This window comes from Pocillopora damicornis, chromosome 12 (assembly GCF_964200805.1).
Source record: "Pocillopora damicornis chromosome 12, jaPocDami1.2, whole genome shotgun sequence".
Classification (NCBI taxonomy): domain Eukaryota; kingdom Metazoa; phylum Cnidaria; class Anthozoa; order Scleractinia; family Pocilloporidae; genus Pocillopora; species Pocillopora damicornis.
This window is the reverse complement of record NC_142681.1, coordinates 6,154,782-6,177,755: the sequence shown is the minus strand read 5'-3', so window position 1 is coordinate 6,177,755 and position 22,974 is coordinate 6,154,782. Positions and strand designations below refer to the sequence as shown.

Genomic DNA, 22,974 nt, shown 5'->3' with positions numbered 1-22,974 from the left:
AAAATGGAAACCATTGACACCGCCCACAATTTAGGTAAGGGACATTCAGTTGATTTGTCTCACTTGGCACCCGTGGTTCTTTATGATGCCAGTGACGGTGTAGTCCCTGGCGACGACGGACAGTTTGCAAAGGAGGCAGGGTTACCAAGCTGGGTCTACGCAGGCCGTTAGAAACGTCTACACTGCAAATTTTTTAAGCAAACTGCGGCTTAGCGTCACAGAAGCGTCGGTTTCACGGGAAGATTGAGGTTTTAGTGAACTGAAATGAAACTACAGTACATGTGCTTTGATTCTGCCTTGGATTTGTGGCCGCTCGGTCATTTTAAGCTTGGATTTTTTGCTTCTCGTATCGGGCGTTCGGATATGGAAGTGTGCGACATTGGGCTTCTCTGATGTACGTAGTAAACCTAGAAATGGATAGCAGGTAATAGCAGGTCTAAAAAAACGCAAAGACATTGTCATTAAGGCGGCCGACAAAGGCGGTACAGTTGTTGTTTGGCTGGCCGACCTCTATCAAAAAGAAGCTTTGCGGCAACTTTCTGACACCTCCTTTTATGCTAAAGTCGACAAAGATCTCACTTTAATTAACCAAAACATTGTCAAAAATACGATCAACGATCTTATAGCTAAACAAGAATTGCCGGCCACTGCTAAAAATCTCATCATTACCACTCCTAGAACTTCGTGTATTTATTTTTTACCTAAAATCCACAAACCTAACAACCCAGGTCGACCCATCGTTTCTGCCTGCAGTTGTCCCACTGAACTTATTTCCAGCTATTTAGACAAAATTATGGCACCTATCGTCAAAACTTTACCGTCTTACATTACTGACAGCCAACACGCACTTGAAATTTTTCGTGACTTTAGTTTCCTCGACCAAAACAAACTTATTTTCACCATGGATAAAACATCTCTTTACACTGTCATTCCCAATGACGAAGGTCTCCGGGCCCTCAAACATTTTTTCGATCAACGCACTGTTAAGGAACCTAGCTCTGAAACACAACTCCGTCTGGCCGAACTAGTACTCACACTCAATTGCTTTTCATTCGGTGGTAACGCCAATCTTTTTGTAGGTTTTATCGAACATCAATTTTTAACCAACACCACGGCCCAAAACCTGAACTCTACGGCCGCTACATTGACGATTGCATCGGCGCTACCTCCTCTACCAAAGAGGAGCTCACTCAATTTATAACCGCCGTCAATTCCTTTCATCCGGCTCTTAAATATACCTGGGAAATTTCCGACACTTCTTTGGCTTTTCTAGACATCAAAATTTCAATTGAAGGCAACGGCTTATGTACTAGTGTTTACTACAAACCTACAGATTCACATAGTTACTTGTTGTATTCATCCTCACATCCATCACACGTCAAGAACTCCATACCTTTTTCACAGTTTCTCAGACTTCGTCGTTTATGTAGTGACGACTCTGATTTTTCCCAAAAATCAGAGGCAATGTGCCAGTTTTTCGATAAACGTGGCTATCCTGTTTCTGTCGTTCAAGCGGGCTACCACCGTGCCCAACAAATCGATCGACAGGTAGAGAAGGCCGAGAAAACAAACGGCCGAGAAGGACAACACTGACCGCATTCCATTTACTCTTACATTTCACCCTCACAACCACGCCGTTAAATCTATCATTCTTAAAAATTTTAAATTACTCCAAAACGATTCAGAGACTGGCACTATCTTTTCGCAACCCCCACTTATTTCATTCAAACGTGACAAAAACATCGGCAACTTTTTAGTCAGGAGTTCATTTCAAACCAATGACCAATCTGGAACTTTTAAATACGCTCGCTCACGTTGCAAAACTTGTCCTTTCATTCATAACATAGAGAAAATATCGGGACCTAAAAGATCCATTAAGATCATTGATCACTTTGCGTGTACCTCCGCTAATGTTATTTACTGCAAAACTTGCACTTATTGCAATAAGTTATACATCGACGAAACAGGAAGACAACTGGGTGACCGATTCCGAGAACACCTTCGCGATGTGGAAAGAAATGACAAGGACGCATCCAAACCAGTCGCTAGACACTCTAATCTTCCTTATCATTCTAAACAGCATATGGCAGTTTGCGGCCTTTCCTTACATCTAGGCAGTTCGGAAAGCCGTAAAACACTAGAACAAAAATTTATATTCCAAATCGGCACCCTTAATCCCCACGGAATCAACGAGCGCTTTTCATTAAACTAATTTATTCCTGTTTTCTCGTCACCATATTCCCACCAATGGCGTAGCTCCACTTTCTACATAAAAATCCACACACAACCCACAATTCCTCTAATCGCTCTGACGAAGGGCTGACGCTCGAAACGTCAGCTTTTTTACCCTTTACGGTGGCTAATTTACGTTTTCAACCCAGTTGTTAACACTAAATTACCTGCTATACTCTCCCACCGACGCAGCACCACAGTTTCTTTAGAAACTTACCCCTTTATCTAGAAATGGATAACTCGCTAAAATGGGTTCTTTTTAACATAGTAAGCATTCAATCACTGTGGAAGTAAGGTGAGGTATTTTTCTCGAGAATTTGAAAGTATTTTTTATTCCTAAGAGCGGTCGTAAATATTCTCACATGGAATATTCGGGAGTCACTACATCACGGGCGACGATCAAAATACGAGTGGTCAGCGGGGAAACAAATACAATACTTCAAATAGAGACATATCAGTTATAGTTGCGGAAAACAATAGTGTTTTAACGCCGAAATATCAACAGTATACTTCGCTAAATAAAATGCTAAGCAATTTTTCAAAAGTGTTTATGGCACATATATCTTTAACTGCTGTAATAAACAATGGAGGCATCGGAAAAGGCATCGGTGGCATCCGGAACGGCACCGAGAAGAATTATATTTACGTTTTGTAACTTGCTGCGTGACGTGCGTGACGAAAAAAGAAAACCAAAACCGTGCTTCCCAAATGAATTCTCCCACCTTGCCCCAAAAAAATTTCAAATTTTTCGCAGCTGTACCTGTTCCTATTCGTAAGTCCGGCCAATCCTCTATGGTCATTGGCCCCCGAATTGAAAAAGCTCTCCTAAACGAGTGGCCCTGATTATAAATATTTAAGCATGGTAAACACATTAGCCTTAACTTGGCTGTTCTTGAAGCTCAGTGTTTTCCTACATGCCTTTTTCACGTGAAATGAGGGGAATGAATATATATAATAAACACTAAAAGAACTACAGCTGATGGAAATTTTAAATTTCTTATCTAAAGGCTGTGGATACAAACTTTTTATGACTCTAAAAATATAAAAAACTAGAACGAAATTTTTTTAGAGTTGGGGGGAATCGAAAGTCGCGATTGCAAAATTCAAGTGAAAAGCATGACAATAAAGCATGACAATAAAGTAATTTACATTTGAAAAGCAGAAAGGTTTGCATCATAACAAAGTCAATCTTAATCTTACTCCTCTTCAAAGGCTTTGCAACCCAGCACGCAACTGTAAAATGGACTATTATGTTGCATTCTTGGTGGTAGCAATGCGACTGAAAATATCTTCGTACTAGAAATTTTAAAACTTCGAAACCCTTTCTCGTGGTCATTGCGTGTGTCATCATTGTTTTCCACAGCGTGACTTGACAGTTTTTTTGTAATGAATGAATGCACAAAGTAATTATGCACGACAAGTATTTAAATTAAGCCGGTTACAAGTTGGTAAGTCTTACCTGAATGAACAACAAATTATTTTCGACAGGTTTGCTTTCACAAGTGTAAATTGCTCGTGTGAACGTATAAATAAGGTTTCAATAATCATGCGTTGTAGCCAGCGTTACACCTGAGTCCACAATAGTACAGCGAACAAAAACGAGACCGTTGAGCGCTTGCAATTTCTTGTCAATCTTCTTTTGTTAATCCACTCACCAGATAGTTTCGCTATTCGTCAAGTTTTTCCTCGACAAAACTCCTTGTTCAAAATCTAGCTCGCTAATTAAATTGGCCATTCATATGAACATATCAACTTTCAAACGGGAAATGTTACACTTTCGTCTTCTTTGACAACTCCTCGCGGCTGTGTGGGATGTTTATACAAATCACAATAATTTCCCTCCTCTATGACATGATACCTGAGCTTGGGATACTTGTAATAAAAATTGGGAAAAAAATCCAACAACCTCTCCGTAACCGTACCTTTATTCCAAGATTACCACTTTCATTACACGTAAGTCACCAGGTATGAGTTAAGTATCACTCAGGAGGTCTTGAGAATGTTACACTTCCGTCTTCTTTGACAACTCCTCGCAGCTGTGTAGGGGATCAATATCTATATTTTTCGGGAGTCTGAATCCTTTTCTAGGTAAGTCCATAAACTGTGGGTACTCGTCAGCGATCACACTTTTCCATCTGTTTGGAACAAGAATGTTGAATCCCTCAAAGGTCATTTCCCTTAAGGGAAATATACCCCACGGAATTGAATCGGTTACGAAGATATCGAGCTGCAAACCGTCGTGCCAATAGCATCCTTTCTTAAGGCAATATTTGTAGCAGCTGGATCGATCTCTAACTTTGGGTCGCCAATTGCCACGGTAAACTCCCACCCGTGTATCACTGACCGACCTAATGTTAAAAATACTCTTCGGCCGATGATACTTTGAGTCTGTCTTGGATGTTTGGAAGAACATATCATCTGGTAGTTCTCTGGAGAATTTTTCAAAGAAGTCGATGTAATACATGAGCGGTATCTCAATATCAATATCATCATCCCATGGAATAAACCCGTTGTGCCTTATGGCTCCTATGAGGGATCCGGATCGCAACCAGTATGGTATGTTGTGCTTGCGCGAAATGAGATCGAATACTCGCAACATCCTTGTGACTACAAGTTGGGCCTGTCGCAACGTAGTGTTTCCTTTACGTCGGATGTCAGGACAGGAAAATCTGTCCTTATTTAGATCACAGGAGGAAATCTCTGTATAAGGTTTTGGACACATTTCGCCAGGGAATGATAGTTTCTCTTTGCAAAGTCTGCTCCTCGAGCGTTCCCCTTGCTTGTTCACAACATCTCCTCGTAAAATTTCATGTCCGAAGGCGTATCGATGGATCGATTGCAAATACACTGGATCCAAGAAGAAATTGATGTAAATCACAAAAGATACACAGATTAAAATGATCAGCTTGAGTTTTCTCTTGAATCTTCGCATGTTTTGCACGTCTTGAATTCGGCCTACGAACTATTTCGTAACAACTGTGAACCCGTCTACAGTATATTGCTCAGCGGTAGGGAACCCGTCACGCTAAGCATTGACAGAGTGAATATTGAAGTTGTAACGGTGAGGTTTATGGAATTTTGCGGCGAAAGCTCATTGAGTTAACCTCGCAGCATTTTACTTTCTTTTAGAAACTGCTAGTTATGCTTCCTAATGACAGAGGCCTAACCATTAAATCAAGGAGAACTATAATGAAGGGTGGCAAAGGGTTTTTGTGTGACGCATGATGGCCCCAAAATATTTACAGGGTGATGCTTGATTGAACCCAAATTATCGACGTGGTGCGGGACCGGACATCACAATTGCAACGTGATGCGTACTTTGCTATTTTACAAGCGCGTAACGCATGATTTACAAGACCTACTAATTAGATTTCCGTGATAAGTGAACGCTCTTTTACCGAGAAGGATACCAATCTACTTACTTTTCTGTCACGGTTTATTGATCTCTGTTAGGGACTTGTCAGAAATTAGCAGGGGGGAGGGGGGGTGGAAACAGAGGGGGGGTCACAACTTTTTGAGCCTCAGAAAAGGGAGGGGTCATGAAAAATGGGCAGTTAAAAGGGGGAGGGTCATGCAAATATATGCCCGTGATCATGTAGAGGTTCACCCGCAGAAGAAAAAGGAAGTTCTTTATTTGGAAGAGGTGGATGATTATGATGAATGTGAGGTAGATGAAGGGGATGAGGCATTACCCACTTGTTCTAGTGATGAAGACTTTGTATTGGGAGAAATAGGAGAGTCGATTGATCAGTCGGACTCTTAATGCTGTCATCGAAAATGTATGTATGTAGCATGACAAAGAACAGATTAGAAATATATTTTGAGTTTTCATAATACTGACGCACCCTGGTGTATTGCAAGAACTAGATTTTATCATTTATACAAGAGGGGGAGGGTCATGATATTTTAGGCCAAGCTCAAGGGGAGGGTTAGCAAATTTCACTCTCATTGCAGGGATGGGTCACCTAATTTCCGAACCCAAATTTAAAATTCCCACCCCCCCTCCCCCCCTGCTAATTTCTGACAAGTCCCTTTAAAAAAAAAGATCAATAAACCGTGGATTTTTATTTTCTTCGTGATATGTTATGGATCCTAAGCGTCAGATTTTAAGTACACCTTTTGCGGTGTAAGTACACCTTTTGCGGTATAAGTTTTTCATTAACTCTAGAATACATTATATTAGTGTTGATCGAACTTTCAATTAGGATATTTGAATATGTATCGATATTCAATAACGTTAACTGACAAACAAATGCGCGCTCAGGACGCAATGGTTTCGCTTCATGCAAACATATTTGCCACGTTGTATCAATAGAGAAGTCATAGAAGGATAAATGTCGTTTTAGTGAGAACATTTTTTCACTCACAAGTAAAGCGCCATCGATTGACTTTTTTCTCTTATCATTTATTTAAAACATGCAATTCATGTCCAGTCACCCAAGAGAATGTTACATTCATGCTAATGCTTTTGCCCTTGTCAATCAGACATAGTTTGATGCTACACTGGTTTGCAGATTTAATGAATGTAACCGAAGAAGTTACAATTCATAGACCCAACGTTTCGACACTCCTGTCTAGTGCCTTCATCAGGGGTGATCTAAACGCTGCAACAAGAGGTCCTTTTATGTGATCACTAATTAGCGGCCTTTTTTTTTCTGACGAGGTGTAAATAGGCGTCAGGAAGCAGACCGCCATCGTCACGATTTAAAGGAGCGTGGGCGGAGTTAATGTGCCAAGCCTCCAAACAAAGGCGCTGGTGGTAACGCCGATTAGTGGTGATAATTTTAGAATTATCCCACCCAATTGTATGGTTGGTTAGGCAAGTATGCTCCGATAAAGCTGAATTTTCCTTTTTGCAAAGAAAAACCGCTTTTTGGTGCTCTTTTAACCGTGTACCAAACTGGCGTTTGGTCTGTCCGATGTATTCGTTGTCACAGTCATTGCAAGGAATAGAATAAATGGCGTCGGTTCGTTGTTCTTTCGTGACAGGATCCTTAGGTTTGGCGAAAATATGCCCCAAAGTCTGAAAAGGTTTTTGAGCAACTTTAACGTTGTGGCTATTCAAAATTCTCTTGATGGGTTCAGTAACACCCTGTATGTAAGGAATAACAGCAAAACCAGTCGCTGGTTCCCTTTCATCAAGAGCGTTACTATTTGTAACTGGTATTTGGCAGTTACGGAGAAAAGTTTTTGTATAGCCATTTGCCTTTAGGACATTGGAAACATATTTCCTCTCCTCAGCCTTCGAATCGAGTGATGATGGTAGACAGTCAGCCCTCCTAAGTAAAGTTTTGGCTATAGACTTCTTATGGCAAATAGGATGGTGAGAATCGAAAGCGAGGTATTTGTCGGTGTGGGTGGGTTTACGGTAGACACTTGTCTCTAAATTACCCTGAACCCCTCTGGACACATTTAAATCAAGAAAGGGCAAATGTCTATCCTTTTCACGTTCAAGGGTGAATTGGATCGACGGCTCTACTGAATTCAAATGCGACAAGAGGCTTCATTTCCGGATACCGCAGAAATAACATCATCGACATATCGTTTCCAGAAAAAGGGTTTAACCGGTGAAGTGGCTAAGGCCCTTTGTTCCACGTCTCCATTACCATGTTAGCAATGACAGCAGAAACAGGCGAACCCATAGCTGTACCAAAAACTTGTTGATAGTATGTGCCGTTATATGTAAATTGCGTGGTTTTGAGGCAAAAAGACAGCAGATGAATAATATCCTCCACAGGCAAAGAAGTTCTTTGTCCTAGGGAAGCATCTTCTCTGAGTCTTTCCTCCGCAACCCTAACGGCAAGATCAACTGGGATTTTAGTGAAGAGCGAAACAACATCGAAAGCTACTGATTCTTCACAAGCGTCAAGAGTTTTATCTCTTATGAAATCCGTAAATTCGCAGGAATTTTTGGCAGTGTAATCAGTATTCCCAACAACAGGCGACAAAATTCTCGCAAGATAACCAGAAATTGCATAAGTCGGAGAATTAACAAAAGAGACAATGGGTGTCAGAGGAATTCCCGGTTTATGAATTTTAGGTAAGCCATAAAAACGTGGACATAAAGCCGTCACTACTGTATAACATTTTATACGTAGAGTCACTAATTCTGCCAGCTTTTTTCAAATCAAGCAACATTTTGTTTAACTTTCTTTGAGTTTTACTGGTAGGATCAGAGTTTAAGACAGCATACGTACTCTTGTCATTGAGCAGAGACAAAGCTTTGTCGTGATATTGCTGTTTGTCCATAACCACAACACAATTACCCTTGTCAGCAGATAATACGAGCCTGTCTGGATCCTTTTTGAGAGTTATAAGCGCATTGAAGACATCCTTTTGAATGTTTTTGGGAGGAGGTTTAGCACGCCTGAGTTGCTACTTACTTCTGCTCTTACTAAATGCCTACGATCGTCGTCGAGTTGAGAGATACTCTCCTCAACATTTACACCTATTTACACCTCGTCAGAAAAAAAAAAGGCTGCTAATTAGTGATCATATAAAAGGACCTCTTGTTGCAGCGTTTAGATCACCCCTGATGAAGGCACTAGACAGGAGTGTCGAAACGTTGGGTCTATGAATTGTAACTTCTTCGGTTACATTCATTAAATCTGCAAACCAGTGTAGCATCAAACTATGTCTGATTGGCCACCTGGTTGCCGTGTGAACTTTAGATTGTCAATGTTTATGATAATTGCGCAAATGAATTTTCTATTCTTTATGAATGCTTGTCAATAAATGCAATTGTTTGTTGGTTGGTGTTATTGAAGTATATTTTGATGTAAATGACTATAAAGTTCCCGCTCAAAATGTCTGAGCGCCCATTTGTTAGTCAGTTAACGTTATTGAATATCGATACATATTCAAATATCCTAATTGAAAGTTCTTTGAAAGAAGTCAGTATCGCCGCAAACGCTAATCACTCGTACTTCAAACTTTACTAGAACTAACTTGACAAATTGTTGAACACGGTAAAAGACGATTTATAGCTGAATTCCCCCCGCTTGTACGTCCCCGCGAAGTTCATTTAGAGTGCACGAAAACCTTATCGTCACAAGATGTTGACACTTTACTTTTTTGATGCTAATTATGTACATTGTTTAGAACAGTTGTAATGCAGGGTGAAGTTTGTTTTTGATTGAAATCATACATTTTCTTTCTCTTCAATGCATTTCACGGACATGAAAGATATCGGATTGATAAAAAAAGCTTAAAAAGGGTTTTCAAGAAGTGAATTCTTTTTCCATGTTCCTTGGAGGAATCAGACTCGTATACTGCTCTGTTTCTTTCCATGTATCCCCTTTAACATGTAAAGAACCCCATGGCCCCAGCGTAAACTGAGCGTTTGACATGAGATCTATAAATCTCCTCGGGATCGCTCAGCAGTTCCTCATCGACATATAATAGTTTGGATTGTATAGGTTTTCTCGGTGTCTTAAATTTTAACGAAAATTTAAGACTGTTAGTCATTTACTTATGTGGGAACCGTGAGTTACGCTATTTCTAAGTATTCTGGGTTCAAGGTCGTTTCGCTACAAAGTCGTTTCGCTGCAAGTTTATTCGCTGCAACACGAGTCGATTCGCTACACATCTTAGGTCGTTTCGCTTCAAACTCCATAAGCCCAAAAGTCGATTCGCTGCACTTTCGCTACCTCATTTAAACTCAAGAAATTTTCGCGAATATTGTAGTGTTGCGTCCTTTTCAAACGTTAAGTTGCTGCGCTTCGACCGATAGCGATAGGATTATATATATTACCCAGTTCCCCCGCGCGCTGATGAAAATCTTTATTGATTATTACGTAGGTAATTTTATTCGGCTAACCCGGGAAATTCAGACAATAAAGAACAGACAACATTTACTTCCAGCTTTAAGTTCATTTGTAACTGAGGACTATTTTTAATTTACAACAGTAATTATATTAATTATACTAGTTATATTCACTATCGAATAAAAATCTATTGTTTAAACATTTAACCATAACTACGAAACCAGCGAAAATTATCTACTCTAACGACTTATTCGCTACAGAAATCACGTGTTATCCGTGTTGAAGAGAAACGACTTGTAGCGACTTGTAGCGAAACAACTTTGTAGCGAAACAACCGGCTACCGTATTCTGAGCCAACGTAAACCGTTACGGTTAAATTTTCGGTAATTATTCCTTTGGCACTTTTCGGGATCAAGCTCTCGTAAAATCTGCATGACCATGTCTCGAGGAACAGCAATATCGTAGCTTGTTCTTAGTTTGTTCCACATCGCACGATTTGTCAGATTCTTCGTACACGTTCAACGCGGACCCACATGAACTGTCACGTTTTTATAAATTTTTGTTATGCAATTTTATGATTGTGCAGTGCTGGCCTCTGATCTGAGCGATTGACATTTGAAACTAATTAGCATATACAGTAAATGGTAACATGTAATAGTGTAGTTTGATTGTCCGGGTGAGTGTAGTCCTGAGAAGGACTGTTGTCGGTATTGGTGACTGACGTTTCGACAACCCGAGTGGAAGTCATCATCAGAGTCAAGTTAGGTCGTTCTATTCGGTTCGTTTGTAATGTTAATGTCGTGAATGAGTCGTTTGTATGGTGCCGGTGTCACAGCGGATTTGGAACCCCCGCGGATTTGGACCCCCCGGTCCGTATCTGCTAGCGGATTTGGACCCCCCCATATTTTACACGTAAAATCAATAAAAACTTACTCATGCCCTGTGTATCCGTCGTAGTTTCTGGCGATTTCTGCCGTTTTAAGTTTGCTTTACCATCACTGTTATCGATGTCAAAAGACGAAGTTTTGAAATGGATAACAGTGATAGTAAAGCAAGCTTAAAACAGCAGAAATCGCCAGAAACTACGACGGATACACGGGGCATGAGTAAGTTTTATTGGTTTAACATGTAAATATTCATATTTTGAAATATTTATCGTTGTAAATCGACCATATTTCGTTCCCCATACTATTCTTTATAACGTGTTCAAATTTTCAACGGTTCCTCCCGGAACTTAACACCGAGTCACACAACGCGTGAGGCGTTCATGAATTCATCGTTGGCTTTTTCTCGAGACGTGAGCTTGGGCCGCCTGTGGTGGTAGTCGGCCATCCGTGAAAAGGAGGCATCAAATGTATTTTGTGGAATCTGTCATATAGGTTAGCAACGGATAAAAAATGCAAATATCTCAACGCTAATACAAAGTCATGAGCGAAAACGAAGTGAGTGTTATTTTCTACGCTATTTTGCGGCTCTAAAATGCTAAATAGGGCCTCCATCACGAAGACAACATCGGGCGAGCTCGGATTTCGTTATCACAAATCTACCCGCTCTGGTGTTTTAACATCCTCCTTTTGACAGAATTCGTGGAGGTGTCACTATGTTGTAGTTGTGATCGGCCATCCGTGAAAAGGAAGCATCGCAAAAATTTTGTGGAGTCTGTAATATAGGTTAGCAACAAAAAAAAAATTCAAAATCTTAACGCTAATACGAAGTCATGAGCAAAAACGAAGTATATGTTCGTTTCTACACTATTGTGCGGGTCAAAAATGCTAAATAGGGCTTTATCACGAGCACAACATTGGGGGAGTTCGGATTTCGTAATCGGAAATCTACCTGAGATGACCTCCTTTTGACGGATTTCGGAGTACGCTATCCAGTGCGCGCACTCCGATTGCGTCGCATTGTGGTAGCTTCATTTTCAATATGGCGGCGAAAGCAGCAGAAATCGGAAAATTTTGACTGAACATTCTGTAAAAGTTAGGCCGTTCCTTTTTTCTTTCACCATAGGTAAATTTAATTTATTTATTCTGAATGTGTAAAAGTATTTTTCGTACGTATTTGTCGCGTATTCTATGGTTGCCAAGGACAAACGCAATCACTGTTTTTCAGTAAGTAATTTGAGACCAGTTTTCAAGAAGGTCAAATTTGATGTATGTCGTAGTTTGGAGCCTTTCAAAGGTTTGGATGGCCGCTCAAACGCTCTACAAAGGTACATGTGCTTCTCGCATTTTAAGTGATGGTGTTTGAGACCGATTATGGCTCAGAAGAGGCCTCTTGTTGCGTTACACAGCGTTACTATCGTATACTCAATTGTGTTGTAAATCTACTTTCCCAAGTAAAAGTAAATGTACTATAGCGAGTGTTGTATGGTAAATCTGCTATCTTGATCACTGAATGAAGGACAGATGAATTAGAGCAATGAAAGGAGTCACATGACCAAAGAATAACTGCAATGCACACGGCGACACGACAGCTAAGCCGGAAATTAAAGCAAAAGGCAGTCGATCGTCAAAAAGGTGTTGATAGGCTTGTCGCACCAGGGAAGTTTTGATCAATAATCCGTCGAAAAAGGACTAATGTCTGCCATCACAACGCGTTTCCTTATGCGACCGGTGTTTCACAAATTTCTAAAATTTTGGAAAGTCCGCAGAAACTTCAGACACCGAAGGGTATGGGTGGGACAGGCTGATTTTGAAAAAATTTACAAAAACAAAAGACACCGCTTCCGGAGCTATCAACGCCAGTCATTTGACCCAGACATGACCTATATTCAACCCGCCAACTTTCAGCATGGATGGACGTTTTCCTTTTTCTTATGCGCCGGGATCATTCCTGAGCCAAGTTTTCGTCATTTCGACCCTACATTGGCTGGACCGATGTTAGATCAAACGGGACCCAGCGGAATTTTGCTTAATCGGTCCAATAGTCTAGCAACTGTGGTATGTGAGAGCGATAGCCCGACCAGCTCCAGGTCAGCTGAAGATTTGGCAGAAAAAGAAAAAAAAGCAATGTGACAAATGACCGCAAGAAGAGCAAAGGGCTCAAGTAATGAATTTTAAACCATGATTCGGCTGGGCGAGGAATGGTCCATGTGTAAGGCGCAACACGAATTCTACGTACGTGCCGCCGTCTTCTTATAAAACGACATTCAGGATTGACATGTATTCATTTACCCATCTCTGATACAGGATGAAAAAGGTAAACATTTGCTGCTGTTGCATGTCGATAATTTGTAGAAGTAGACTGGCAAAAGCAAAGCAAAATGCCTGATTTGGGTTCATGCTTATTACCGCACAATACGCGCCAGAAATGAAATCTGATCATCTGTGTTTATTTGACCAATTTATGTATTTCGGTAGTGCGACCCAAAAACTGTGTCACATTTTTCGGCTCTTCCGGTTGCGGTTTCAACTTTTCGAAGAATTTTTTGGCTGCCTAATTTTTTGGGGGACTGTAGTGCGACCTGGGCCCTTCTCGTCATCCACCGTACGCACGAGCCGAGGTTGTTGCACACAGGAACTTGCATGTCAACAAATAGGCGGAATGTGACTTCAAAACCCTCTTTCCTGTCACCCATGTCTTGATTGTAAACTGCGAATAATAAACGATCAAATCAAAAACTTACGAATTTTTTTTTTGCCGTAAGAGAGCCATATTTGCTGATTTTAGCAAAATATCCAAAATAAACGACAAGAGAAAAACGCTACGATTTTCCCATCAATATTTCGCCTACATGCTTCTCTAAACACGTAAAATTTTCCATTACTACAAAAAGTCTCGGAAGTTTTTTACATTTCTTAGCTCCCTAGATCAATGATCTTGAATAACAAGCTACATAATGTCGGTTTATGTGCTTAAATGACCGCTTACAGCCAGAACTGAATGACAGTTGTGGTTGAGAGAAACTTGTCGCAAAAATTTTCAGCAAAGTTGTTTATTTAGGCAAATTTTCTGTCAACACCAATATTTTACAAGTGCGGATGGTTTGTCGCGACTTGGAAAATTTTGGCCGAAGCAAACGAGTCTCCTAACGCACCGCCGACAAAATAAGTCCCGGTTAAAAATTTCAAAGTGGCAAAATCGACTTAATAAACAAAACCGTAAGAGACTTAGCAATCATTTGTCGTATGAGCTACGACAAGCGTGTAATTGAACTGAAATCAGTTTGCAAGAGACGCAAAAATTGTCCTATACTGCAAAATCCCCTTTTTATTTGTTTTAAAATCCAAAATTTTAGAACGACTTAGGATAAATCCTGGAAATTGGAGGTGGAATCCTCTGGCAACTACACTGGCCGGTCTTATGATCAGATCAGGCGCTGACGGAATTTGTCAGCTCTGAAATTGTTAATGCGGATGCAACAGACGAAACAAAAATTTGTCGTGACAAAATTTTTCCTTGGATTGTATCGGGACAATTGTAGTTTTGTCCGGTAGAGCGGAAAGGCCCTAAGACAAAAACATGATAGAGCCCAAAACGTGATCAAGAACACTCTATTTATTTGGCACTGTTGACTGAAAGGCCGTCAATCAAATCGATTGAAACTTTTATCGTGTTTTCCAAACTGTCAGAGTAATTTGTTGAATAAAGTTGTAGTGAGAGCTTCATACATTTTACCTAGTTTGAAGCGATTTTAGAAAAACCGGGATGGGTGTTCTATCTTCTCCCGGAAAGGACCAAAACAGAAACTAGTTTGCCATTTTGAGTTTTGGGGTAGACCCTTTAAACTGGCAAAGTTTCGTTGAAAAACACTCGAAATCGTTAACTTTAATTAATTTCACGTTCGAAGCCAAACACCTCTCTTTCACAGTCCTCCCGCCGCGGAGTCACATTGCCTGTGGATTCTTTTACGCTTCCCTGGTGAGAATATTTTTTATTGAGCAAAGCTCGTCATGTTTATAGATCTCCTCGAGATCGCTCACCAGTTCCTCGTTGACAACTAGCGTTTTGAATTGTATAAGTTCTCTAAATTTTCGAAAATTTTTATAAAAATTCGCGACTAACGGTCATCTCGTGGTGTAAGAACCTTGACCACTAGTAGACCTTGTGACGATATCCTATACTGTTAAGTTAAACACGGAAACCATTTTACTTTTCTTTTATAAAATAACTATTGAAAGAGGAACGAAAAACCGTGTTTACATACGCTCATGTAAAATGGTTTTATGGCCAATCAGAGCGCGCGTACTATTTGAATTATTTTATAATATAGAGTTGAAACACACGTGTCGCGTTCAGTATTGCCCTCCTATTCTTTGTCATCCTTTTCACTGAGCCCTGAAGAACGTCGCAGACCTCACGCAATTTCTGGAGCGCCAACATCCATGGTTCGATATTCTGAGAAAACGTAAACCAAGGATTTGACATGAGATTTATAAATCCCCACGAGTGCCTCACTGACATAAAATAGTTTGGATTGTAAAAGATAATTCGATTTGTCTAATTTTCTGAAAAAAATCTGGTCATTTAGCTGTTTGAAAACTTTGACCAGCTATCGGCCATATAACCAAAGCGTGCAATTAACGTGAAACACTATAAACTTTACAGTTGTCAACGAAGTGACCAAGAAAGAATTTCTCCTTACAATATCAATACAATCTCAAGAAGGCAAGAGATGAGAATATAGAAAAATAAATAAAATAAAAATAAAAATTCTCCAAACTAAAATTATAGACAATTTATGGCAGACAGTAAGGAGAATTAATAAAGAGATAATGGGAGTGAAAGGGTTACATCACAAAATCATCATAAGAATTCTTTTTGAGATACATTTGCTTCACTCACGTGTCCTTCCCATGCATTTGTTGCGATCAGTAAAGATCGTGCGCTCTAAACTAAAGTATGTTCCTCAAGCCCGAAGTGTTCACAATCTCAATTACAAATTTCATTTCTGTTGTCGCCGATGTCTGTATAATCTCAATCTTTTGCGTGCTGACTTAAATGTGACTGTGAGAGGAAGCGGTTTCACCAATAAGATACCGCCTAAAGCAAGTACTTGGGCAGCCATTTTGAATTGATGTAGAACAAGATTCTTGTCTACCTATTTCAAACCACCTGGCCACATAGCTAAAATGTATATTATCTTGCGGTAATCGATGTTCCACATTTCAGATTTCTGTGGATTCACAAGCAAATAAAATGGGTACACAAGCAAATAAACAATAGATTTTAACCGATCAGAAAGCGCGCAAACGCTCGGATCTACGCACTGACCTACTTCTCTGACAGCTCCTCGCACCCGTGCACGGGATCAATGTCCATATTTTTCGGGAGCCTCAACTCCTTTTCAGGTAAGTCCATAAACTGTGGATACTCAGCAGCTATCATACTTTTCCAGTTGTTTGGAACAAGAATGTTGAATCCCTCAAAGGTCATTTCCCTCAACGGAAATATTCCCCAAGGAATTGAATCGACCACGAAGATATCGAGCTGCAGACCGTCGTGATAAGCGCATCCTCTTTTAAGACAAAATTTGTAGCAGCTAGATCGATCTCTGACTTTGGGAAGCCTAGGGTGATGATGCAATCCCACTCGTTGATCACTGACCGACCAAATGTTAAAAATACTATTCGGCAGTCGGTCGTGGTACGTGTAGTTCACGTCTGTCCTGGTGGTTTGGAAGAACATATCATCTGGTAGTTCTCTGGAGAATTTTTCAAAGAAGTCGACGTAATACATGAGTGGTATCTCTATATCTATATCATCATCCCATGGAATAAACCCATTGTGCCTTATGGCTCCTATAAGGGATCCGGATCGCACCCAGTATGGCATGTTGTGCTTGCGTGAAATGAGGTCGAATACTCGTAATATTCTTGTTAGTACCAATTGGGCCTGTCGCAGCGTAGTATTCCCTTTACGTCGGATGTCAGGACAGGAAAATCCATCCTCAGTTAGGTCGCAGGAGGAAATCTCCGAAAAAAGTTTGGGACACATTTCGCCAGGGATTGCTAGTTTCTCTTTGCAATGTATACGCCTTGAGAGTTCAGCTTGCTTGTTCACAACATCTCCTCGTAAAATTTCATGTCCGAAGGCGTAGCGATGGATCCATTGCAAATACAGTGGATCCACAGCGACGTTAATAAAAATTGCAAAATATACACAGATTAAAATTATCAGCACGAGTTTTCTCTTGAGTCTTCGCATGCTTTGTACATGTAGAATGGCCAATGACCTATTTCGTCACAACGGAAATTTTCTAATGAATGAGTTGCCAGAAATCGGATCCTTGTGTATGCGCAGAGATTTCTGGGATCGCCACCGGGCAAACATTCCATTGAATTTACATATGGCGAAAGGTTGTTCAAAAAAACCATTTTTGGAGAGAGATCAACGAGTTTTCGCCGCTGTTTAATCATAAATGGATTAAGATAATGTTGATACAAGGGAAGAGTAAGTTTTTGCTCGCATTATCACGAATTTTTTTTTTTCCAGAGGGCACAGTAACGAATCCTACAATCTGATTGGTTTTCAGCGCGGTCCGTACTTTCCTATCTTTGCCCTACTTTCGTTGCCATTTTTATAAATATATCTCGTTTTTCGGCCTGGGTAGTATTTTTAAGCAAAAACGTCGATCACTACCTCAAGCCAATAATTAATTGATTAATCCTCTCTTTTCTCTTTCTACAATCACTTTGGTTGACAAAAAATATTGGTTTCGAAATGTATTTGAATACGCAAAATTGTCATTAAATTAGTAGACAAGCGGCCTAAAAACCGTTCGTAATTAATTTTAATCCTTCACAGAAAGTACCCAGAAAGTTAAAACGTGAGGTATTTGGTTAATTGAGGAACTTTCATCCACTTGATATCTGAATTCTCTCAAACAAGTTGTTCGTAGTGAAAGGGCGAGCGAAGTTTTCAGTTCTACTACCAAGACGCTTTCGGTGTCTTTCCAAGTCCGTTCAATTTGGACATTTGTACCGTTAATTGTACAATAGAAACTGAAGGAATTCAGTGAGAAAAAGCCAAATAAAATCCTCTTGTGTCTCGTTGAAGTGTTTCATTCGAATTTACCTTTTGTAAAGGAAAGACCAGATTTACACACGTCATCGCAGTAACCAAGCGAGCAAACTCTCACAACTTCGAAATAACGAATTTGAATTTCCTTACAATTACTTTCGTTGCCATTTACTTACTGAACAGAGGTAAATCTTCGTAAATTAATTAGTCGTCGACGCGAGTGATACTTTCCGTAAGATCATTTTCTGTTTTTGAAGAAAAAATTGTAATGACAGCCCTTACCAAACTAGTTCTGTGGTTTTATTTAAAGTGAACTCGCGCTGTTTGTTCTTACGCGCTCTCTACTCGACAGGTGTTAGATTGTGACAGATACTTGTAAAAATAATGTTTCAAAGTTTGTTTGGAAGCCTTTTAAATCACCTTTATCATTACACAAATGAAAATGCCTCTCTTTAATTTGCATAACCTCTATTTCAACTACTGAGTGAATCGCCTACTTAGAGGTGTGCTGAAGTGGGAATTTCGGTGAGTAACGGTGAGTTTTATGGAATTTTGCGGGGAAAGTAAATTGAGTTAACCTCGCAGCACTTCTCTTTTTATCGGAAACTGCTAGTTATGTTTCCTAATGACAGAGGCTCAACCGTTAACTCAAGGGAAAGTGATAGGCCACTTTCGAGTTCTCGCGATTTAGTGATCTGGTGCCGAAATTGCGCTGCGAGGACGAGGCTGAAGCTTCGACCAAACGGTCATGATAGGTAATGATATTTTCAACTATCACGCGCGTTTGATGATAGTGAATCTATCTAGTTCAACATTAAATTGCATAGCATTAAATAAAATATTTCAATGTTGTGGTGAATCGTCGAGCTTGCTCGTGGCGTGACGTGAAGGCTATCTCGCCGAAACCACCAAAAATACAAACCGCAAATGGGACGGCGATCTACTGGGGGGCATGACGTCATCGAATGTAAAGATTGGCGCGAAACCACTACATCGTGTGGTCGCTGTGTGGAAGAGTCTTCACTTCGCCTTGCAGTAAAGCAGAGTCAATTCGTAACTTTTCGGTAAGTTTGTCCTCTTTTTTCCCTACTGATATTACATTTGTTCGTTGTCGTTCATGAAAGCGTTAATTGAAATAGCAACAAGACTTAATTCTACCACAGTTTTGCCGGCCTCCCGGTTTACCACAGTTAGCACGCGTCGGTTAGCCGGCCTGAATGTTTATAGTATTAAGTAGTTTTATGACGTGCATTAAATGTCGCTTGTCGAGCTCTCTTCCCTTTTCTGACTCTTGCTTACTTTTCAATGAGAGTTTAACTTCAACGGCTCTTTCAATATTACAGGAATACATGAGAAGTGGGATTTTGTGTGTGCTTTTGTGTGCAGAGTTGGACGTAATGGTAAGAAAACTGACATCCTTGATCTGTTTTGACATTTTTCAATCAAAGTGATATCGGAATGCTTTAATTGCAAACACTATTTTTGGCACGTCAATCAAAGCATTCCGATATCACTTTGATTGAAAAATGTCAAAACTGATATTCTTGATATCTTTTGACATTTTTCAATCAAAGTGACATCGGAACGGCTTTAATTTCAAACACTATTTTTGGCACACCAATTAATGCATATATGTTATTTACCGGCTAAGGGTCGGTCCGTATGGTGAAAAACTGTGACCGAGGTCTTGAAAATGCTGCCCGAGGTCGGGCAGCATTTTCAAGACCTCGGTCACAGTTTTTCACCATACGGACCGACCCTTAGCCGGTAAATAACATATTTATTGTTTTTAAACTTGACGAAATTCTTTCCGAAAGAACCCGAATGATTTCTGGACGTAAATACGGCAAGATCTTCCATAAACTGAACAATTTTTGAGTGGGTAAATGGTAGTTAAAATAGAGGTGATGCAAATTTAAGAGAGATTCCTCAGCGAAACATTTTCATTTCCGTAATGATAAAGGTGATTTAAAAGGCTTCCAAACAAACTTTGAAACATTATTTTTACAAGTATCTGTCACAATCTGACACCTGTCAATTAGAGAGCGCGCAAGAAAAAAAAAAGCGTAGGAATATTTGAAAACAAACAGAACTAGTTTGGCAAGGACTGTCACGACAATGTTTTCTTCAAAATCAGTTAATGATCTAACGGAAAGTATTATTCACTCTCATCGACCATTCATTCATGTACGAAGATTTACCTCTGTTCATTAAGTAAACGGCGAGGAAAGTAATTGTGAGTAAATTCAATTTTTTTATTTTGAAGTTGTGAGAGTTTGCTCGTTTGTTTGCTGTAATGGCGTGTTTAACTCTGATCTTTCCTTCACAAAAACTAAATTCGAACGGCACATTCCAACGAGACACAAGGGAATATAATGCGGCCTTTTCTCAAAAAATTCCTTCAATTTCTGTTGTGCAATTTAAGGTACAAATGTCCAAATTGAACGGAATTGGAAAGACTCACCAGGAGCGTATATTTGTTGTAGAACTTAAATTAAAACTTCGCTCGCTCTTTCACTATGAACAAATTGCTCGAGAAAATTCAGATATTAAATGAATGAAAGTTCCATCGTTCAGTTTAACTGTAACTAAATACCTCACGTTTCAACTTTCTGGGTACTTTTTGTGAACGATTAAAATTAATTGCAGACGGTTTTTAGGCCGCTTGTCAACCAACGTAATGACACTATTGTTTATACAAATTCATTCTGAAACCAATATTTTTCTGTCCACCAAAGTGATTTGATAGAGAGAAAAGAGAGGATTCATAAGTTATTTATCGGCTTGAGGTAGTGACCGACGTGTTTGCTTAAAAATACTGCCCAGCCGGAAAACGAGGTATAGTTATGAAAAATGACAACGAAAGTTGGGATGTACTCGGCGACTCACGAAAGCGTTACCGTGGCCCGTGGGCAGAGATAGGAAAATACTGACCGGGTAAAGAACCAATCAGATTGCAAGATTCGTTACCGTGCCCTCTAAAAAAACAATAAATTTCGATATCACTTCAATTGAAAAATGTCAAAACAGATCAAGGACGTCAGTTTTCTTACCTTGGGAGTTAAAGGGTTAACTCAATTAAATTTTAAATATTCTCTAGAGATTTTCTATAATTTTAGCTATTACATTAAATTATTTAAAATTGTAGATATTCCTTAATTGAAGTTTTTACATACATATCCACTTTTTTCAGCTTTTTAGCTGCCTTAATCGAGCCACAATAGATAAATGAATAAATAACAAACTGAAATATTACATAAATCATCATGGCACAATGACAGTCATTAAAGTTAAAAAAGTCATAAACCATGCACAAGGAAAGCATAAATACCCTGAATAAATTACTGCATGAACAACTGAAAGGAATGACTGGGAAAAAGAATGAATGACTGCCTGCCTGACTGAGCAACCAACTGACCAACTGGCCAAATGAATGAGGGAATGAAATATACGTAGCTATAGTCTGTATATGAGGGTCTGGATGGGGTTAACTGCAACGCATGCAAACAAATGCAGATTTTAGTGACAAGTTAATGCTATCAAAGGAGAAATGTAATTGTTTGTCTCACAATGTGGTCACTTTGGATGTGGATCACAATGTTTGCACTGTGAACTGCTAGTCTTCTTTAGGCGATGAGGTTGATTGAGAACATGTCACCTACATGCTGTAGTGCTCAGTTTTTAATGGATGGCCGGAATTCCATAGCTGCATTGGTACATCTTCAGATCAGATTCCCTCTGTGGTCCATCAATGCAAGGCTCTCCTGCTGTTGCATTTTTGATCATCAGCATCCACTGGCTTCTGGGATTTCAATTTCACTGTTCCTGTTGATGTTATAAGGGTGAGGTCTTTTGTCAAGGAACAGGACAGGGATATCTGACTCTCCAAGACCCAGGGTGAAAGAGGCAATCCAGATAAGATTTCAGAAAAAAAAGAGCCTAGGAAGTAGCCACTTTAAATTTAAGATTCAGTTAATTAGAGAACTTCCTTTCATCAAAGTCATTTTAAGGCCAGGTTAAGGAGTGTAGCCTCATTTCCAGAACTGTGTCCTGTGCTCAAGCCCACAAATTACCTAACCAATGAGAATAATTTACTTGCATTTTCAATCATTGACTAAGATTTACCAACAATTGACAAAGATTGAAAATTTTCAACAGAATAGTGACAAAGTAATGAAATTTTTACCCAGAACTGACATGAGACTGTCATATATTTTAATTTATGCACCTTTTGTAGTATGCTAGGTAGTAATCATACGTTACAAATGGCAGTGTAGAGCAAGAGATGTAGGCTCTCTCTCAACCAGCTCTGCCAAAAAATAAGTTTAAAAGAAGTTATATTGCCCTGTAGAGAAAAACTATAAAGCTGTTGCAGAATTCATGGGAGAGGCCCCAAAGGAATATTTTGGTGTAGATTTTATGAAACAGGCTGGTATTAATAGCAATTATAGGCAACTCACAAACATCAAAGTTCCACCCAAACATTCCTCCTAGGAAAAGAAAGCTGAGTTTGTCACCAGGACCACTGAAACCTTTCTTGATGAGTATGTTTTGCCTGAGTGTGACGTTGAAAAGCTGGGTGTGGAGATTTCAACATCAAATTCCACAATAAATCAAAGTGCTCTGTGAGCAAACTCGTGAATTGACAATTGATTTTTTAGACTATGTTTAATGTTATCTGGTTTAGGGAATTTTGTGGTTGATTGTCATATCTAGAGTACGAGCAGTAGTTCAGTGTTCGCTAATGTAGCAAAGAAACAAAGTAACGTTGGGATAAGAAGGCATTACAATTGAAATGATCATGCTAGTACATTTGACAAGGTGGATGATGTCAAGTGTTTTAAACGTCTATCATTTTTGTTTCTGGTTCAAAAGAAAAGGTTGGAAGTAAATGTGGGTGAAAAGTGAAATTTACTGTCTTTCGTTGTTAATATTAGAAAATCAAGGCAATACTGTCTTAATGAAAACATTAGCGATTCCCTCTTTATCAAATGAGACAATCGGGAACGAG

At 39.6% G+C, this 22,974-nt stretch overlaps 3 protein-coding genes across 4 annotated transcripts in view; 1 reads left to right on the top strand and 2 right to left on the bottom strand.

The window, feature by feature from the left end:
* Nucleotides 1–2,535: 2,535 nt before the first annotated feature.
* LOC113674625 (uncharacterized) lies at nt 2,536–5,237 on the bottom strand. The gene has a single exon (XM_027191111.2). The coding sequence runs from the start codon at nt 5,162–5,164 to the stop codon at nt 4,235–4,237; it is 930 nt and encodes a 309-aa protein (XP_027046912.2). The 5' UTR covers nt 5,165–5,237; the 3' UTR covers nt 2,536–4,234.
* Nucleotides 5,238–14,478: 9,241 nt separating this feature from the next.
* Nucleotides 14,479–17,244, bottom strand: LOC113675443 (uncharacterized). Of its 2 annotated transcripts, none has more exons than XM_027192015.2 (2): nt 16,215–17,244; nt 14,479–15,338 (listed from the first exon to the last, which is right to left on the bottom strand). In XM_027192015.2, exon 1 carries the CDS (start codon nt 17,145–17,147, stop codon nt 16,215–16,217), a length of 933 nt encoding a protein of 310 aa, XP_027047816.2. In that variant the 5' UTR covers nt 17,148–17,244; the 3' UTR covers nt 14,479–15,338. The 2 variants fall into 2 exon arrangements, with proteins under 2 accessions (XP_027047816.2, XP_027047814.2); XM_027192013.2 differs by having other exon boundaries at nt 14,479–16,116; nt 16,215–17,208.
* Nucleotides 17,245–18,578: 1,334 nt separating this feature from the next.
* The window catches only part of LOC149036224 (uncharacterized), a 6,622-nt gene continuing 2,226 nt past the window's right edge, over nt 18,579–22,974 (top strand). Inside the window, exons 1-3 of the mRNA XM_089189946.1 lie at nt 18,579–18,718; nt 18,937–19,027; nt 19,307–19,363. Coding sequence (XP_089046072.1) covers nt 18,579–18,718; nt 18,937–19,027; nt 19,307–19,363 — 288 coding nt within the window. The remainder of the gene's footprint in view (nt 18,719–18,936; nt 19,028–19,306; nt 19,364–22,974) is intronic.